This window comes from Perca flavescens, chromosome 18, assembly GCF_004354835.1.
Source record: "Perca flavescens isolate YP-PL-M2 chromosome 18, PFLA_1.0, whole genome shotgun sequence".
NCBI lineage: Eukaryota > Metazoa > Chordata > Actinopteri > Perciformes > Percidae > Perca > Perca flavescens.
The window spans coordinates 24,063,907-24,082,647 of record NC_041348.1 but is presented as its reverse complement, the minus strand read 5'-3'; the positions used below and the strand labels follow the sequence as shown (position 1 = coordinate 24,082,647).

The 18,741-nt window shown below is 38.4% G+C and overlaps 2 protein-coding genes across 2 annotated transcripts; both read right to left on the bottom strand.

The window, feature by feature from the left end:
* Positions 1-2,803: 2,803 nt before the first annotated feature.
* On the bottom strand, positions 2,804-9,384 carry emc7b (ER membrane protein complex subunit 7b). Its single transcript, XM_028605435.1, has 5 exons — positions 9,019-9,384; positions 5,488-5,607; positions 5,211-5,349; positions 4,418-4,498; positions 2,804-3,692 (listed from the first exon to the last, which is right to left on the bottom strand). The coding sequence occupies exons 1-5, from the start codon at positions 9,249-9,251 to the stop codon at positions 3,540-3,542; spliced, it is 726 nt and encodes a 241-aa protein (XP_028461236.1). The 5' UTR covers positions 9,252-9,384; the 3' UTR covers positions 2,804-3,539.
* Positions 9,385-10,681: 1,297 nt separating this feature from the next.
* katnbl1 (katanin p80 subunit B-like 1) lies at positions 10,682-17,283 on the bottom strand. The gene is made up of 10 exons (XM_028605434.1): positions 17,031-17,283; positions 16,323-16,449; positions 16,147-16,184; positions 15,661-15,943; positions 15,415-15,530; positions 15,269-15,319; positions 14,561-14,650; positions 14,128-14,232; positions 11,910-12,003; positions 10,682-11,120 (listed from the first exon to the last, which is right to left on the bottom strand). Exons 2-10 carry the CDS (start codon positions 16,329-16,331, stop codon positions 11,088-11,090), a joined length of 819 nt encoding a protein of 272 aa, XP_028461235.1. The 5' UTR covers positions 16,332-16,449; positions 17,031-17,283; the 3' UTR covers positions 10,682-11,087.
* Positions 17,284-18,741: the final 1,458 nt, after the last annotated feature.

Below are 18,741 nucleotides of genomic sequence, written 5' to 3'. Positions count from 1 at the left end.
AGATGAGTCTGATGCAGCACTTAAACCGATGCTCCAGATTATTACAGAAAAGTAAAACCCGGTAGTGACGACACATTATTACAAAGGTTAAAAAATGGGTTCAGATTATTATATGAATCTATTTCAAAGGGGAACTCCACTGATTTTAAACATCAAAGTCTGTTTACAGGTGTTGGGGAGTACTACTGCATATGTGAAAAAGTATAAACCCTTTCGTGGCTCTTGATGGAAAAAATATTTGCATGTTCATAGATCCGAAGTTGTTGTTTTTCCAGTAAACACATTGCTGGACGGTCGTAATTCTCTATGTTTAACACTGATGACAAGTAATCAATTACAAAAAAAAAAAAAGTTGAGTTGAATTATCTGAATATCTTCTCATTGAGCGATGATGGGATCAGGCTAACTGTGCTGACAGACTGCTGAAGCCCTATACTGTTTTAGCCTTGGCTAAAATTTAAAATTAATTTTTAATAGTAACGAGGATTTGGTGCAAATCTCATTCACTGGAGTCACTTGACGGAGTCACTTCAGGGCCAATGTGGAAAGGAGAAATGATTACAGGAACTAGTAACAACATACTTTTAACGGACTTAGTGTATGAGCATGAGGGTAAAACTCTGAAGGACCTTTAAACCTTATATAATCCTCCTTTATTATATTGCTCACATGCACTGTATATAAAGGACATATTGTAGACTTACACATTTCAAAGTAATTTATAGTATAAAGAATATATTTCACTGATTCTGTTGGATTTTACACCTCCCAAATGGTATATGTAAATTGCTTAGTGTATATCAGTGTTTAGTGGATGTGTTTGTTTTCTATCTTGGCTCTTGCAATTGATATTTTATCTTGTGTTCAAGGGCTAATCTGTACATTTCTGTGCATTTAAAGTTGCATTAGTTTCACAGTGGTAACATGACATTTGTTAATGGATCACATGTGATCCTGTCAATATTCAGATAACTGTAAAAAAAAATAAAAATAAAGACAAAAAAAACCTTTGTATTTAAACATAATGCAGCCACCATGTCTCTCTAAAGGGATGAGTGATGCTGTTTTACATTATTGCACTTCTATGTCTTTTAGTGATGAAATGTCATGTTATCTCCCTAAACTCTGTGCCTTTTGTTCTGCCGAGGCAACAGAGCTTTGATAATGACCCAGTGCTCATTGTCTGTGTGTGCAGTTTCGTGAAATGGAGTCTGTGTGTACTGATTTGAACAGTGAAATACAAACTCAGAGGCAGAATTATACTTTCGTCAGCATGAACATTTTCAACATCAAATGTGTTGAATCGGTACTGATTTGTACATTTGTATTTGAGAAATGATATTATCCGCTCCAACAGCATCGAAATAAAAACTTGCCATGGATAACGTACAAATAGCATGACTGTTGCTAAGTGGAGAACAGAGCTTACCGGAGAAGTCATCAGAGGTCTCGCTGGTCCCAAGACTCCATGTCAGTGCAGACGTTGTGCCACTTCAGTCTGATTCAACTCCATTATTAAAGGAAGTATGGTGATATTTGATCTTTTTCTTATTGTCAACAAAAACTGAAAAGACCAAAACCAACAACAAAGTGACTTTGACGTAGCCAAAGCTTGATATAGCTTATTCCTCTTTCATAAACCTCCATTGTTGTCCAAAAACTTACTAAAAACCTCAAATTAAACCACACTCTTCCATTGGGTGACATGGTTTTTTTATTACAATGAACATGGGCACTGTAGCTTGTTTTGAGTAAATCCCACATACACCATTCTGCTGCTGTAAATATTCACCGGTGCAGAACCCGCAATTAAAAATCTAAAGTCTATAAAAATACACGTTTGCTTAAAACTACAGTCCGCAGCCGTTTTAATATATCATTTATTAATATATGCATGATCCTTTTTTCTGTTTTTTTAAGATTTACATCTTCATGTATCAAATGGGCTTGGGGCTGAGAAGTCAGAAATATTGAGAGACAGACAAACAGATAGTTGGTTTTGGTATTCTCATGGCAATTTTTGATCATAAGAAAACTATAAATCGCCAGATTGATCACTACAAACTGTGGTTCTAAACCTCTGTGACACCTTAAAAATCATCCCCTAATCACAGGTTATGGCCTTAGTGTGCCTGACGAACATCTGTTGGGTAGAAATGTTAATCTGTTAAATAAAATTGAATGAGCCATCAGTACAGTGTGTAGATCTTTTTGTCTAGAGTTTATTGAAGCAGCAGCTGTGTGCTCTCCACCCTCAGCTACAGGACGATCTGGACAAAGGATTGTTAGAGGCCTGAAGAAGTGAAACATTTACTGGCTTTGTTATCCCTTTAATCATCTTGTAACGCTATCTTACTTTGATCTAGGACCCTGTCATGGGTCTCAACCCTTAGGTTGAGAACCATTGCCTTAAAGCATCCAAGTTCATTCTTAATCATGGTAGTTTCACAAAACCCAATGTCCACTTTATAGCCGTTTTCCTGAGATTTACCCGGTCTTTATTAACAAACGGAGTTTGCTCAGTCGTCATGAGAGATTCAGCTGTTGACGTGTGAGCTCAGTAGCAGTTATGACCTCATCCATAGCACTTTAAGGATTTCTGTGTTTAAACTTAACTTCTACGCAAAACTCATAACAGGACCATGTGATACGGTTGAAAGCTCTGGAAAAAGCTAGAAACTGGAGTTGGGATTTTTTTTTTTTTTTTTTTTTTTTAACGTTATAAAGAGCCATGAATGATGAACAGTCTTTTCTTGTTATAGCCATCCCATCAGCAACCATGAGTGACTTATCACAAACTGAGGACATTTATCACACACATTTTATTATGACTTTAATATGGACTTTACTGTTGCTTTATTAAAAGTTACACTCTAGCGATCTTGAAAGCAACCACACAGCTCTTTCATCCTTTGACCAGCCAATTATTGCCATTTTAATTTATACAGCTTAGGCACGTAACGTACAGTATGTGAATTCTGGCCATACAGTAATTCAAAAAATGAGAAGGCCATGTGGTCACTCTCAAACAAATAAGATGGTCTCAAATAAAAACAAAAGGGTTATATACCATTGCAATTTATTTATCTAGGCTTTTAAATAAGAATTTATCAGTCTTAAAATTCAATTAATCTTCATTCACAATCACATTACTGAAATCGAAAAAACAAGAAAAACTCTTTATATATTGTTCTCTTTCAGGTAGTGGAGTTAGCAGCAGTGGAAATGCACACCAGTGGGTTAGCACAGAAAAGATGGATGAGTAGTAGAGCTACACGTAGAAAGTATAGAGCAGATGAAGGATAACAGCTTTTGCAGGGGCTTAAGAAATTTCTATCAGTGCAGTATGAAAAGAAATCTTATTTTTCTTTCAGTTTCCAATAGCATATTAGAAATCAAGATGTGCTTAAAACATCTAATAAAGAAAACTGTACAATAGACCCAGAGGAAAAAAAATGACACTTAAAAATCTTGCTTCCATGGCATAACTCAAGCTTTTTTTTTTTTTTTAGGCAGATTGACTAGACTACAGTACAGTACTACCTCCTCTTGACAGCTGGCCTGGTGCCCTTGCTGCTGCTGCTGCCTGCCTTGCTGGAGCCCTTGGAGCCGGAGAAGAGCTTGGTCATGAGCTCAGAGACGTCTGGAAGCTCGGGGTTGGGGTTCAGCATGTTCATGGACTGCTCCATTTCCTGTTAAGATGGTAGTGAAATGAAAACAGCTTTAGATGGAATACAGGAGGCTGGGGACAAAATCTTCATTGATTTAAAAAAAAACTTGTAAGATGAGGCAGGAATACAGTATCATGATAGGGCTGGGCGAAATAGAGAAACTCAGATATCACGATATTCTTGACCTTATACCTCGATGTCAATATTGCGACAATATTGTAGGGTTGGCAATTGGTGCTTTAACAAAATATCTTCACATTTCAATTTTAGATAAATAACCATCAGTCATGTGGATCCAATAACTAAGTGGTTAGAGACATAATAGTACAGCTATGTAGAACAGTCTGGTAAGTTCAGAAAATGACAATTTATTGGAATGCAGCGCTTAAAACCAGGAAAAAGACAAAACTTACCATGTAACGATATTACGATATCTAAGTTGGTCTAGGAGGCCTATCTAAGACGATATTTAGTCTCATATCATGATATCTATATAATATTGATATATTGCCCAGCCCTATATCATGATTTTCTTTTCTTTTTTTTTGGACTGAGCCTACATGGGGCGCACGCTCTACCAGGTGAGGTAGAGGCTAGTCTTTTAGAAACTTTCACCATCTAGTGCCAATTAATAAATCCATATCAATCTAATCAGAATGCATCTAATACAATTTGGAGACACTGCAAGATCAACTCAATGTACATACCACTATTCCAAAATAACACTATTAGGGAACTGGTTTTACCTTTCTCATCTCTGGGTCATTGGTGTTGACCACCTTGGGCAGTAGAACAATGATCAGCAGGGGCAGAACCATCATCATAACCTGCAGGAGCCACAAACAATATATTTAAACAAGAGAACGAGATCCATCTTATACACTTGCATACAGTATGTACAGAATGGTCTGAACTGAAAATGTATAAGGACAACCTACACTCAATGAATTAAGGATGAGCAGGTCTTGTGTGTTAGACTACTGAGTAAAGTTTGAAAGCAGTACACTTTTGAACACCACCTGGTAACTGTTTGGTAATAAGATAATCATCAAAACTTTCACTAAACCTCAATCCAAACTCATTTGACCTGAAATATCTCTACCCACTGAGGGTATGCTTTAGAGGTGTTGAAATTAATCAAATAATCGATGCATCGAATCATGGACCATTCTGCATCAATAATCGGCAGGCTCATAATCGATTATTTCTGTTTACAATTTAATGTAGGCCTAACATTTCTGTTTACATATTCCGTTATGTTTTGCACATTCAGGAAGTGCCATGTGCTCAGTGCTGTAGTTTTATGTATCCAATTTATTTAGTATTAGAGCACTGCAGAATGTTTTGTTTTTGAAGCTTGAAAAGCTATGAATTAAATATCCTACATGGTTTTAATAGAAAACTTAGTTTGACGCATCGTGATATCGAATCGAAGACATGATAATCGTAATCCAATAGAAAAATCAGTGAAGATTCACACCTCTAGTATACGTCATAGAAATTAGGCAAGTTCAGTGCAACATAATCCATTTTCTTTACCATTGGGTTCATGAGAAAGTCTGTCCAGCCCCAGGTTTCTCTCTTCATGAAGTAGGTGTGAGGGCCGTTAGCCCGGACTTGAAGGGGATATGGCTGGCGAATGACTTCTGAAGTCTTGATGTAGTTCACCAGACGCGCCCTGTGAAATGCCACATGGTTACTTCAGTGGGTTAGAGATGCCTCTAAACAGTACGCTGATTAATACGCAAGGCTGACTCAACCAATGTGAAACATTTCTGTGCCTTTCGGTTTTCTCACTATAGTAAAAAGGTCTTACCTCATTTTGCCCTTGGATGTGATGTCAACCCGTACTGGTTCAAACCTATGGGCCGGGGAGACAATTTCCACAACGTAGGATCCTGAGGGCACGTCATTCACAGCAAAACTTCCATCAGTTCTGTAACAAGAATTGGATTTTGTCAAGACTGCACACGTATAAAGTTCATTAGGGTTTGGGAAAGAGAGGTGTTCAATAATATACTAGTAGCAAAAAGCACTGTCAAGAACTCAAGTGGAATATATAGCTTTATATGAAATAGGTAGCTCAAATCAAGCAATCTGATTGGTTCATTGCGGTGCTCTCTAATTCTGTTGCACTCTGCTTATGACAAAAAAAAAAACGAGAAGAATAGGCTGCATTCAGACAGGGAAACGGCAATCTGGCAATTTTAGTCGTCCCCCCCCACCCCCAATGTAGCACAAGTACACTTTATATTTCACAATTACTGTTTTCTGTCAGATCGCTTATAGATCTCGACTAAGCCTGCACGATTAATCATTATAAAATCGCGATCTTGATTCTCCCTGTTCGCGATTTTATTTTTAAATGGCCGATTTAAAAGAATAATACTTTTTTTTTGGGGTGGGGGGGGGGGGGCATTTTCAGCCTTTATTTTGATAGGACAGCTTAAGACATGAAAGGCAAGCGGTTAAAGAGTGTGCTAAGAAAAATGTTTTAAATTATGTAAAGACATGTTCAAGGAGTTCAGAGAGAGACGGTATCAGGGCCATATTTAGTTCAATGTGTTTATAGGTCACTATTTTTGGTAGCCTACTGTACTTAAATGGCCAGTAAGTACTTTATTTTCTTTATTCATTGAAACCTCTTGAAAAACAGACCTGTTTTCAGCATTGCAGAAGTGCATTGATCAGATAATTTTAAAATAACTGATTAAGTCAATTCAATTTTATTTATAGTGTCAAATCATAACGGAAGTTATCTCAGGACACTTTACATATAGAGTAGGTCTAGACCACACTCTATATCTTACAGAGAGCCAACATTTCCCTCCAAAAGCATGCATTTGGTGCGATAGCGGTGAGGAAAAACTGCTTTTTAAACAGGCAGAAACCTGACAGAACCTGACTCTCAGTCGACGGCCATCGACCACGGCTGAACTTAAAAGACTCGACACGGGTTAAACTCATAGACAGTATACAATGGACCAATAGACCCCGTTGCTCTGGACGGAGACCAGTGAAGGCTATTAGAAGCACTTTTCCGGTGATGGCCAGCTTTACTGCGCAGCCTCCAACTGAGAGAATGTGACGTGAGCAACGTGTCTGAAAGTTGTAAGTCTTCTGGTAGCTGTGCCAAGAGAAATCTCAATCATTCCCAATCTTACAGATACGGAGACTGTAGGTGTATGTAAGGAGATAACATGGGCACAGGCTAATTATTGATCACTAACATGCTAGTTAACATTAGTAATTAAACCTAAACATCTCATGTAAGTCGAAACTGCCTGCGAGCTTCTCCTGTACTATACGGTAATTCCACTACTATGCGACAGTAAGTCACTTGGTTATGACACAATCGTTAGCTTATTTTTACAAAAACGTCTGCTACGGAGCCATAACGTGAGGTACAAGGTAATGAAGCCTTTTATACATTGTCGTGTTTCTTTGGAACTAAACAACGGACAAAAAGAGTCTTTAAACGCTTCAGATGTAAAGTTATTCGCAGTCAAGTGACGTAAAAAAAAAAATGGCGGTCAGCGGAATGCTAACAGGAGGTGATGGCCAGTTAGCAACAAAATGGCGCCATGATGGCTCGAGTTCTGAAGCGAAGCTTACCCCATTGGTTAAACTCTTCTGGGGACGTTTCGTGACCTCACTCATGACGTCGTCATGAACTCACAGCTGATTGGCCATTAGTTCTTTTGATGTATCACAGAATGATGGGATGTCATATACCGTGGCAATTCCAGTCTGTAAGACCTTTCTAATTTTTTTTTTTATTTCACAGAAGAGAAAGAAAAGAGACGAGCGAGACATACAGTAGCGCGTGCCTTGTTGTTGCAAGAAACATTCAGCTATTACACAAACTCCCGGGCAGCTCCGTGCTTGTGTTTCGTTGTTTACCCTCATAGCGTTTTAAAACTTTCTTGTGCCAGCGATAAAGGCAATGATGCCCTGTACCAGCAGTGTGAAAGAGGTTAATGAACTGATAGCTGCTGGTGCCATGGAGAGAAAGCCGTTCATCTGCAGACACGCTGCCATGACACAGTGCCGGTTTAAGATCGGCAAAGTATCCCTTTCAGTGTACGCTATATTTAGAATATTTTCAGCTTTACCTTGCTGTCAGAAAGCCCTTTCCGACGGGGAACTGAAGAAGCCGCTATCTATGCTCTCCTCGAAGCCACCAGGCTCCATTCACAAAAACAAAAGCAGTTTTACCTCGCGGAACATGGAGTTGCTGTTCTACTGCTGCCTCGACCGTTTAGTTCCTGGTCTACTGCCGTTTCAATCAGTTAGTTAGTGTAATTGTGCGCCTTTCTTTCGCATTAACTTAAGCAAAAGAAATAGTCTGTGCTAACTGCTAGTGTAAGCTATCCATAACGGGGGTCGGCCCTATTTTCCCACATTTCTAAGAATTGTTTTTCACTGAAAATTAGGCAATATGTTCCCACATTTCTAGGACATTATCAAAATTAGGTCTTGTGTTCCTACATTTCCCTTCAATGTAAGCCCTATACTCCCACAACATGTTTTAGGGTTAGGGGATAAAATCTGATACAAATTTATGAAAAAAGAAATGTGGGAATATAGGGCTCAATTTTGGAGAGAGAAAAAAAAAAAAAAAAAAGTCTTAGAAATGTGGGAACAGGGCTGTGGGAACATAGGCACGCTCCCCGTTAACGGGAGCGCGCTTTGTCCCACAGCAACCGCCTCGGTGTGTCCTGTCCAGGAGGGCCTATTTACTTGTGAACATGATTCTTTATTAATACACATATTTAAATTGGAACGTGACTGTAAGTGGTATGTTGTTGTGATTAGATCACGGGGCGTTGGGCCGAACAAGGAACCATGCGTTACAATCACAACATACCACTGCCTGCCGCGAGCTACTGCTTAATTAGAAAAACGGATAGACAGTGAAGGCTTAAGATGGTTTGTGGTAAGCCTTTGATTTAATCTACTACCAATATTACTGCTACATGAGAGGTGGTACGACTGCAACAAGGGACACGTCTCTCGTGGCCAGGGTTTGTTATGGTTACAGCAACTGAGACCGAGAGGCCCGGCTAAGCTCATATTGACATTAACAACTAACGTTAAGTTCGATGACATGTAACGTTAGCTAAGTAATAATGAAACATCCATGTTGTTGTCCCGATTGGCACGAGTTACATCCACAATTATTAAGCTGTAAATTAGTTAGGACTGTTAGGAGCTGCCATCTGCCGACAGCGGCTGTCGTGCGGTCATGTCAGGCAACCGTATAGGCTAGCTTTGCTATGCTAATGCTACCTAGCCACGCTTACAGGCTAGGTAGCTAACGGGTGTACCTGATGCCGTTTCTTACCTCAAAAAGCCCACGTATTCTTCACCTTCCACCAGGATTCTGGCCGTGGACACCCAGTCTTGTGTTTTCAACCCCGGAACTATCGCTCTTCCCTCGATTTTGAACCGATCACCGTTCGGCTGTGTCGATACACCTGTGCCAGGCCCCGTTTCCATATCAGTGAAACACCACGCCGCGACGACCACAGCCTGAAAGAAACCCCATAGCAGCGGTATTCTTTCCCTGTGCAACATATTGACTGTCTTTATCAAATTAAAATGAAGTCTATTCAAGAGCAGTTTGGAGAAGGAGCGGAAGCGGCTATCTGGAGCGGAAGACTCGGCACATCAGCTGTCGCTGCGGACAATGACGTCACTTTAAAAGAAAAACACCAACCTTTATTGCACAAACCGAGAATCACACACAGTTAATGCCTGATATACATAACTTATGTATATAACTTTAAAAACATAGTAACACAAATTATTATTAACAGCACAAACGATTGAGACCATTTTGGGGAGATTTGGACATTAATGGGGGTCTGGGTGATGTCACTGGTCAAAAAATGTAAAGTTGAATTACTTAAAACCCTTAACAGCACAAACGAATAGCAGTGTTTTTAATAATGTTTGCATGACAGGGGGGGGCAGCTTCACGCAGGTCTGATGTACAGTATATTTTTGCACACATGTATCACAATCATTTCCAAATTTGTTACATAGATTTTTTGTGTGAAGCTGAGCCGATAACAGTTGTGCATTTTTTTTGTCACTGCCCCTCTTCATCTTTTGGAAAGACAGAAAAGTTTGTTTAAAACAAGACTGGACACCAACAATTATACCTCAAGACATTATCACTAAATTAGAATGTAGTAATACACCTTTGACTTACACGATACATCTTATACTTGTAGTTGTTAAATTTCACATACATAAGGCAACCTTAACATTTTCCTGGTTTAATTCAATTTGGACATCAATACATTAACCCTAATAAAAAACAAAAGTGAACACACACGGTTATATTTCAAAGAATTACTTTCTGTAGCCCCTGATTAAGTTTTATTGACTTAGTGATGTCATTGTGTATTATGTTTAGATACCCTATGTTTTATATTTAATTTTTCATATATCATTTGATATTTACTCTGGATACACTGGAATCTTTAATTGTAGGATAATAATGTCCATGACCTGCTAAATGCCTTTATTGTAGCTTTAACATTATAAACAGTTGAAAGCTATATATAATATTTTGAATGTAAAGACACCAAAAGTATTTTATGGCCAATGTTATAATTTTAAAAAAGGGATTTGTCAATCAAAAATTAAGTTTTTTAAATTAATACCCAGGTGTAGTCTAGTTTGGCCAATTTGGATGACTTATTAAGGAAGAAGGGCATAGCAAATATGTATGTTTACTTACAGGTATTTGTTGTGCCAAAAGTTGTCCTTACTAATTTGGAGTAAGACTTAAAAAGCTTTTTCTCCTGCACTGTAACAGGCCAACACACACACACACGAAATACTAAAAGAAATACATTTTTGATTTTTAGCAAATTTATTTAAAAGATTAAAAGAATCACTTGTTTTTATAATTTACATTATACAGTCAAATGTCATATGAAGAGGCAAAATGAAAACACAAGGAGCTCTAATAACTTAAGACTGTTGTAGATTCAAGTTCCTGATTCCGGAGAACCGAGGCGCAAAACACATAAAAACAGCGGAGCATTCATTACATCCACAAGTACATTTGCATTCCATGGCAGAGTGACGTAGTGAGAGACAAAGAGCTTGGCACTTCATAGAGCGACATTACACCCAGTCTCATGGAGGTCCACTAAATATGCCCCTTCACAAGGTCCACTTCAATGTGAAGCAGTCATTTGCGGTGTGTGTGTGTGTTGTTTTTGCGGAAAGGCTCTCTCAGCCCTCCTTAAGAGTCTGAGGGAGTTGTCTGAATTGTGAAGTTCAGAATGAGCGTCAGAATGAACCAGTCAATTTTTCTGCCGTCATTATCAGTTCAAAACACAGCCATGATCCGGCAGCAGTGGTCACATCCTCATAGTGCTACAATGACAACTGTCAGGGAAGCTGTGATAGATAAGACTCAATGGCCTGAAACACAAAGTGAAAATAACACATGAGTTGTCAGCACAGCCAGTTCAAAAGGTGCATAAATTAAAATATTCTTTTGTTTTACATAACTTAAATAAATCACAGTTCAAAACACCAATTTCTGCCATTTCATTTACATGATTTTCCCATTACAAACATCACAACATACTGGATAACTTTAAAAAAAACAGGGACTATAAAAAAATAAAAGGAGTATTTATTTGGCTTTCTGCAACCAATACTCAAAACTTAGAATCAATTATTCCTTTAAAAAAATAATGAAGGAGACAGGGTGTGGAGATGGAAACAAATGAACCACAATAAAAACTCAACTCATGTTATTAGTACTTATGCTAGTAAGCTTATGGTAGACGGGTTTTTTTTTAGGATGGGAGTGGTTGGCTGTGTTCACCCAAAATCAACAGAGGGTGGAAAAAAACAGGAATACTTGTATTTATCTTTGCATCACAATGCTCTTCTCAAAACCTTTACAGAGATGTGATGAATCAATTCTGTTGCAATCGTTTTCATTTAGTTTTGTTCATACCAGGAAGAAAAACTGTGCTTTAGTTAAAATAAAATCCCCAAAATGTAACAAGCCCTTTTCATGAAATCTTCAAACAAGTAACCCAGACAAAGCGGTCAGTGAACATTTGAATAATCAATATTTTGAAGGACTGTTAAATGTAATTTTTCTAACTTTCCCAGTTCCATTTAGACATACATTTTACAGCTAATGAACCATCCAATAAGCCCTGATAAGTAGTACAATAATGTCATCTATCTCACCTTTGCCAGTTCTCCCGTAGATCCTGGAACCAAACACAATCGGGCTCCTTCCTTCCACAAGTCCTTCAGCCGCTGCTTCATGACTTCAATATTCCTGCAATAAACATACACAAGCATTACCAATGCAATATGCGGTGAGGGCACACAGGACCCCAAAGCCAGTGACCGTAGAAACCCCAACACACCCTTTTCTCGCGCCCCTGCTACAAGGTTACAAATGCTGTTCGAAATTAGCGGCACTACACCACCACCAACTCTAACTAGAAAAACTAAGACAAAAGACGAGAGTTAAAGTGCTCGTATTATGCTTTTTGGATTTTTCTCTTTCCTTTATTGTGTTATATATCTTTTTTCTGCACGTAATAGGTTTACAAAGTGAAAAAGCCCAAAGTCCACCCCAAAGGGACTTACCATCTCCAACAGAGAACACTGTTCACAAACTGCTCCAAACAGCTCTATTGTAGTCCAGCCTTTACTTCAGTAAAGGCTGGCGTCACTTTTTAACACGTTATAATGCTCGCCTAGCTGCTAGTGTGGCATGCCCTCATACTCTGCTTCTGACTGGCTAGTAGTCCTTAGCTAGCTACTGCGCATGTGCGACTGCGCATGTGCGACCCAACAAAGATGGAACAGAAGTGAGATGCCTCACTCTGTAGCTAAAACAGAGAGCTCAACACACAGGGAGAAAAGAGGAGCTGCAGCAATGTGCAGTACGACCAAAATATGGTGTTTAACATGTTAACCTATTCTGTTGTTGTATTCTTATATTTTGCGGTTTTTAAATGTCTTATGTATCACTGTACGGTGTCCTTGAGTGCCGAGAAAGGCGCCTTTAAATAAAATTTATTATTCTGGTACAATCTCTAAATACAATTATGAACCTGAAACTGAGCATAATATGGAGGTCTTTAATGAATATTTTCTTCTGAGTGAGTCAGTGTGACAACTTTTATTATTATTAATTATAATACCAGAATTAATATTTCAGCTCACATGCGAGGCACATAAACCTTGTCAATGTTCAAAGAGGGCAACACTGAAAAAACTCCTTTGTTTAGAAGCAAGTGCAAATATGGTAATCTGAAGCTTTGGTGCGGTTTTAAAATTTCCCTATTTGAAAAAGACAGCAATGTGACTTGTGCGGATTGTAAACTCTGTTCTGACAAAATCAGGTATTGCAGAAACACAACCAGCCATTCGCCTTCACCTCATCCAGAGCTAAAGGCATAGGAAAATAAAAGGAGGCAAGAGGTAGCATGGTGGTATTAAGCATGGTATTAAGTAGTAGCAGTATTAGTAAAAGGCAAAATAAAAGATAAATAATACCATAAAAAGTCATACATTATTTCATAATAAATATTGAATTTGCTTCTTAATGATCAATAGCGTATCCTGTCTGGAGGTCAATGCCATTTCTCATTACTAAGAAACTGTTTAAAAAGGCATGTTCTGTCTATTTTCAACCAGAGCCATCTTTTCATCACGCCAACTGACTTGAATCTAAAAAGGGGTTACATTTTGGTGGTAAAGTTTTTCCTACTTAATTAATATTACTGAATATTGTACATTGGTTGTACGGTTAAGTCATTTCAAAGATTTGCATAGAATGGAACCTTGGAAACTGAGGCCAAGTTTGAAAATAGCAGTAAGTACCCTTTGAGTCTTGGTTGTATTTAAAAGGTCCCATGGCATGAAAATTTCACTTTATGAGGTTTTTTTAACATTAATATGAGTTCCCACAGCCTGTCTATGGTCCCCCAGTGGCTAGAAATGGTGATAGATGTAAACCGAGCCCTGGGTATCCTGCTCTGCCTTTTAGAAAAGGAAAGCTCAGATGAGCCGTTTTGGAATCTGCTTGTTATGAGGTCATAAGGAGCAAGGTTACCTCCCCTTTCTCTGCTTTGCCCGCCCAGAGAATTTGGCCCACCCATGAGAGAGAGACATTATGGCTTTCAAACGAGAAAAGTGGCAGTTGGTCAAGGCCACACCCCCACCCTCCACCTTGCCCCTCCCACTATCCTCCTCAATAGCTTCAGACACAGAAATGGCACATACCAAGGAAAGCACATTGTGGGACTGGCTCTAGTGGCTGTAATTCTGCACCCAAGCTGAATTTCGGGAAAGAGACTTCAGATACAGTATTAGAGGACCACTAAGGTCTATATAAAAGCATCCAAAGAGCACCATGTCATGGGACCTTTAAGTATATGTTGCCTACCTGTCTTCTGAACAACTGTCCCGCAGTCTTTTCTCATTCTTAGAAAGTTCTGGCCACCATTTCCTGATGACGGACTGAACCCAGTGTAAACCCACCATTATGTTTCTGTAAAAAAGAAAAAGAAAAAAAAAAAAAAAGACAGTTAAAAGATAGTCAAAGCAGACAAATTTGTCAAATCATAATGTCAAATGTGTCTAACTCGTTCAGGTCGTGAGATACTGCCGTTCTAAGTCAAAGACATTTCATCCAAGAGGCTTCATCACTTCAGTTTATTAGTTATTCATCAGACCAGCTGAAGCTTCTCGGGTGAGATTTGAATAATATTTAAAGACTTAAACCGTAAATCCATTCACTTTTAACCCAGGATTTCTAGATATAATGTCAAAGAAATTATCATTATTACACATGTATGCAATTACTCAGTGACACTTACTCTTCATATTTACTGGCAAGAATCACTTTTACTTGGGGCATGAGGTCAACGCAGCAGCCAAGTGACAAACATGGTGCTTCAGTTTTTAGGCTGACGAGAAACAAGAAAACACAAGATGAAAGAAAGAAAGTGAGCCGATTGTCAGTAATGTGGGCAGGCACAAAAAAAAAATGCCTCAAACTGTCTCAATTGTTGACTTCAGTCAAATTATCTATCAGCTAATCATTATCATCAATATTATTTTCAATGTAGACTCAAGAATTGTTGTCAGCAAAAATCTTCAAATTTTACACAAAAAGAGAACACAAATGCTATTCAGGATTTTGGGATTTCCCTCTCTAATGCTTAGAGCTACAACAACTGATAGTTGATCAACCTCTAACAAGAAAAAAAATGACAATAATTTAATTATTGTTTTAAATTGAATATCTAACAGTTTGTGGCCAAAACAAGAAATTTGAGGTGGAACCTTAGCCTATGAAAAACCATGCTGCACATTTTTCACTTCTTTCTGACATTTTACAGACTTTCAGATTTACTGAAAAAAAGAACAGATAGATTAATCAATTATACAAATCATTAATTGTGGCCCTAATGATTCTACATGATCTTGTTCAATGCATGTTTAGAGAATTATGCAGTTCAGTCATTACAGCGAAAGCTTATTCGTTAAAAAACAAATTTGTGAAACACCCAGATGAGACTCACTTGTTTGTTAAGACAGGTAAGCAGTCGAGCAGCACCCCTGTGTCTTCAATTCTGTGAAACCAACAAATGATTAAATATGAAGCACGTGTGATTGAGGAATGAACACAAAAACTACAAAAAGGCAGTGTTAGCGGTTACTGTTTTACCTTATCAGGTAGGCCACTAATTCACTGGCGTTTTTTTGCCATAGTGTTTGGGCTACTTTTAGTCGTAGGTTCCTTCCAAAAAGGATGTGAGTCATAGCTTCATGGTCCTTTGATAACTGTATGTAAAGACAAACAATGCACAAAGGGAATTCAGTCTGCAACAGTGTTGCAAATTTGATCGACCCCGAGAAAGAATTAAAAATAATTGCGTTTTTACTACAACAGAGCAATAGTTTTAACTCTCACCTCAGTTAAGTCACTGTACTTGGAGGTGGCCCCTGCCATCTTGGATGCCTCTGCAGAGTTCATAGGGAGCCCACAGTTGTCATTGTAGTGCATGCCCCGCACATCATCGGAGCACGTCAGCTCATTTTCTTTGTTGGCCATGCCGGGATCACGGACACGGCCTACATCTGATGTTCTGCGGTGCAGCTTCAAGCCCACCTCCACCAATGGACAACCCTTCCTTTTGCAAGATGACAATCGCTTCGCTTTGCCTGGGCTGTGTACTCCGTAATGGACTTGAAATCTGCCAAGAGGAAAGTAAACATGGACTAGATACAAAGCTGTCATAGTTTGGAAAACCGTAAAGATCAAAGCCACACATATGGTGATAATGGTTATGGAAAGGTGCCTTAATGGTCCAGTGACTGAGAGGGAAGATCTGTGGGACACAGAGTGAATGAGTGATTGTAGTTAGATGAATCCCACAGATGTGGATCAGAGACTCACCTTTCTTTATCTAAATCTTCCTTATTTATAATATCCACCTAAAACAAAAGGATAGGGAATGAAGCCACTACTACAATTTCTATTACTACAATACCACTGAACTGTACTTCACAGTCACCAGGATTTAAGAAACACAATTATATAAAGACATGATATTCACTTTCCCATCTCCATACCTGCTTCATGTTCTTTTCAGCAAAAAAATGCAGGCATGATCGCAGAAAGCCATATGGATTTATTCCGGTTGACCATTCACGACTTCTTGTTACCAGACATGCTTACCAGCTTCCATAACAAGAGACACTGTTGAACAAACAATTATGGAAAAATAGGAGGACAAATTTAGGAGTTGCAAGAGTCAAAGTCACTTTTCGTGGCCTAACAACTTGCCTTCCCTCGTACAATGTAATCCAACATACAGCAAGGTGGTTCAACAAGACCAAAAACAAACATTCAAGTGAGATAAACAAAACAATACCGCTAACTTACATTTGAGTTAGAAAGGCGTTGGCTGCTGCGAAACTTAGCTAGGTAGGCTGCAACAAATGTCACTCCATGTTAATTAAAGTTAGTAGGTTTCAAGTGTTGCTACAAATTGGACAGCCGACATTTGGAGGAGATACTTTTGTTAACGTGACATCCCTTAGCTGAAAGTTAGCTCGTGCTCCTAGCTCCTAACTAGCTAGCTATCTAGTTAACGCAGAACTACAGTTAGCTTTAACTGTTAGCTTGTAGTTCAACTATCAAGAATACACGGAGACGTTGATAGTAACTAGCTGGGCCGCTAATGCGAGCTAGGTAGCTAGCCTGCCAACTCGGGGAACATATGGCTTCATAAATGGCCGTTTATTTTCATAATTTAAACAGTAAAGTTGAATACCAACCGGTTCACTTTGTGATGGGTCATGAGGTCTCCACAGATGTGTAAATCCAAAACGTGAAAATCTGGTTCAACTCAAGAGCAATTCCTCTAAACAGATCCGCTAGCGTTGCACACAGTTTCAAATGAATACACCGCCGGTGTGTGGGGATTGTGGGATTGATTTTGGCAAAGAATGGCAGGAGATTTAGCGACGACTGCTGGACATTACGAAACACATTTAAACCCTAGTGTACCATAGCGCCACCCGGTGCCTTGAAGGCTGTAATGCAAAGGCCTGCTATGTTTTCTCTACACTCTAGCCCCCTTGTATTAATATTTTGATTTATAAAAGATGTCATGCTTATGCTATCAAAGTTAACGGAATGCTACTCATGCTGCAGAAAAATGCTCCTTGTCAGTGTTTTGCTATTGTATAACGTTATACATTTGATGCATGTGATGTATGTGTCGTGTGTGTGTGTGTTGCATTAAGGTGTGCAGCACGTACATGTTGCAGCTGGTAAATGTGGGGCTAATTTTACATACATATTTTATTTTATTTTTCTTTATATACTGCTGAGCAAATGTGGATTTCTCCCTGTACTGGGGATAAAAAAAGTCTTATCTTAACCTATTATAATCACACATCATTTGTTCATTATATTTTGTATTGTTAATGTGAATCTGCAAAGCAATTAAAGTTATCAGATATATGTAGTAGAAGTATGAAGTAGTAGAAAATGGAAAGTAAAAGTACCTCAACATTGTACTAAAATAAAGTACTTGAGTAAATACATAGCCTATAGCTACGTTCCACTGCTGGGCATGCCACCACGTGAGGCACAAAGAGAAAATCAATTCTGTATTGAAGTGATATTGGGATCCTGCTCTCATGTGTCTAAAACAATAATGTGATCATAGATTCCTTCCTATGGCCTTTTGTGTAAGTGCATATCTCCTATTTCTTAATTCTATTCATAGGATCTTAATCCTATTAGGAATTTGGAGCTGCAACGATTAGTTCATTAATCATTTTGAGTGATTTCTTTTAGATTAGATTGGATTTAACTGTATTGAGACAACAAAATGCAGTTTAGCATCTTACCAGAAGTGCAAAAAGCAGTAAACTTAAAAAGAAGTAATGTGCAGATGTATAATGATAATTTAAATTATAAATAATAGTTAACAGTAGTATGAATACGCTAGATATATACACTATTGAAAGTACGAATATGTGCAGCAGTTACAGTGCAGGTACATGCTGCACAGAAGGTTTCAGAATTATTAAGTAACCAGTCACCTTCTTGTCTTCATTTTTCCCTTCCTTTTCCCCTTTAAAAACTCATCAGAAAAGATTGGCTGCTATAAAAATCGTAATAAACTACGGCTTATCTTTACACTCCTAAATAAATAGTTAGCAGAACTGTCATACAAGTTTAAAAACTCCTTCACAGTTATTGTCTGCACAATATCCACAACTTCCTGATGAAGGTTGTTTAGACATAAAAGTTTTGTGAAATTAATGTGAAATAAACCAGCAATAGGCAGGACAGCATTGTGGAGGAGAGAAGTATAAGGTTACATTAACATTTAATGTTAAGTTGGCCGGAGCTCACCTGCCTTTAAATTGATTTGTTGCTGTTGACAAAGTTTTTCCAAACAGATCCTTCATATTTTTTTAGTCTTACATTTGAATGACCCCATCCTGCTCACGACTCCAGGAAGGCTAGAGG

Bases quoted from the DNA above. Each gene is read 5' to 3' on its own strand.
- katnbl1 (XM_028605434.1), bottom strand. The intron at 15,944-16,146 runs GTGAGTCTCTGA...TCCTCTTGGCAG, and splicing joins GAAGATTTAGATAAAGAAAG to ATTTCAAGTCCATTACGGAG. The intron at 12,004-14,127 runs GTAGGCAACATA...TGTTTATTGCAG, and splicing joins GACAGTTGTTCAGAAGACAG to GAATATTGAAGTCATGAAGC.
- emc7b (XM_028605435.1), bottom strand. From the start codon at position 9,251: ATGTTGCACAGGGAAAGAATACCGCTGCTATGGGGTTTCTTTCAGGCT. The intron at 5,608-9,018 runs GTAAGAAACGGC...TTCTTGTTACAG, and splicing joins GAATACGTGGGCTTTTTGAG to AACTGATGGAAGTTTTGCTG. The intron at 3,693-4,417 runs GTAAAACCAGTT...CCATCTTAACAG, and splicing joins ATGACCCAGAGATGAGAAAG to GAAATGGAGCAGTCCATGAA.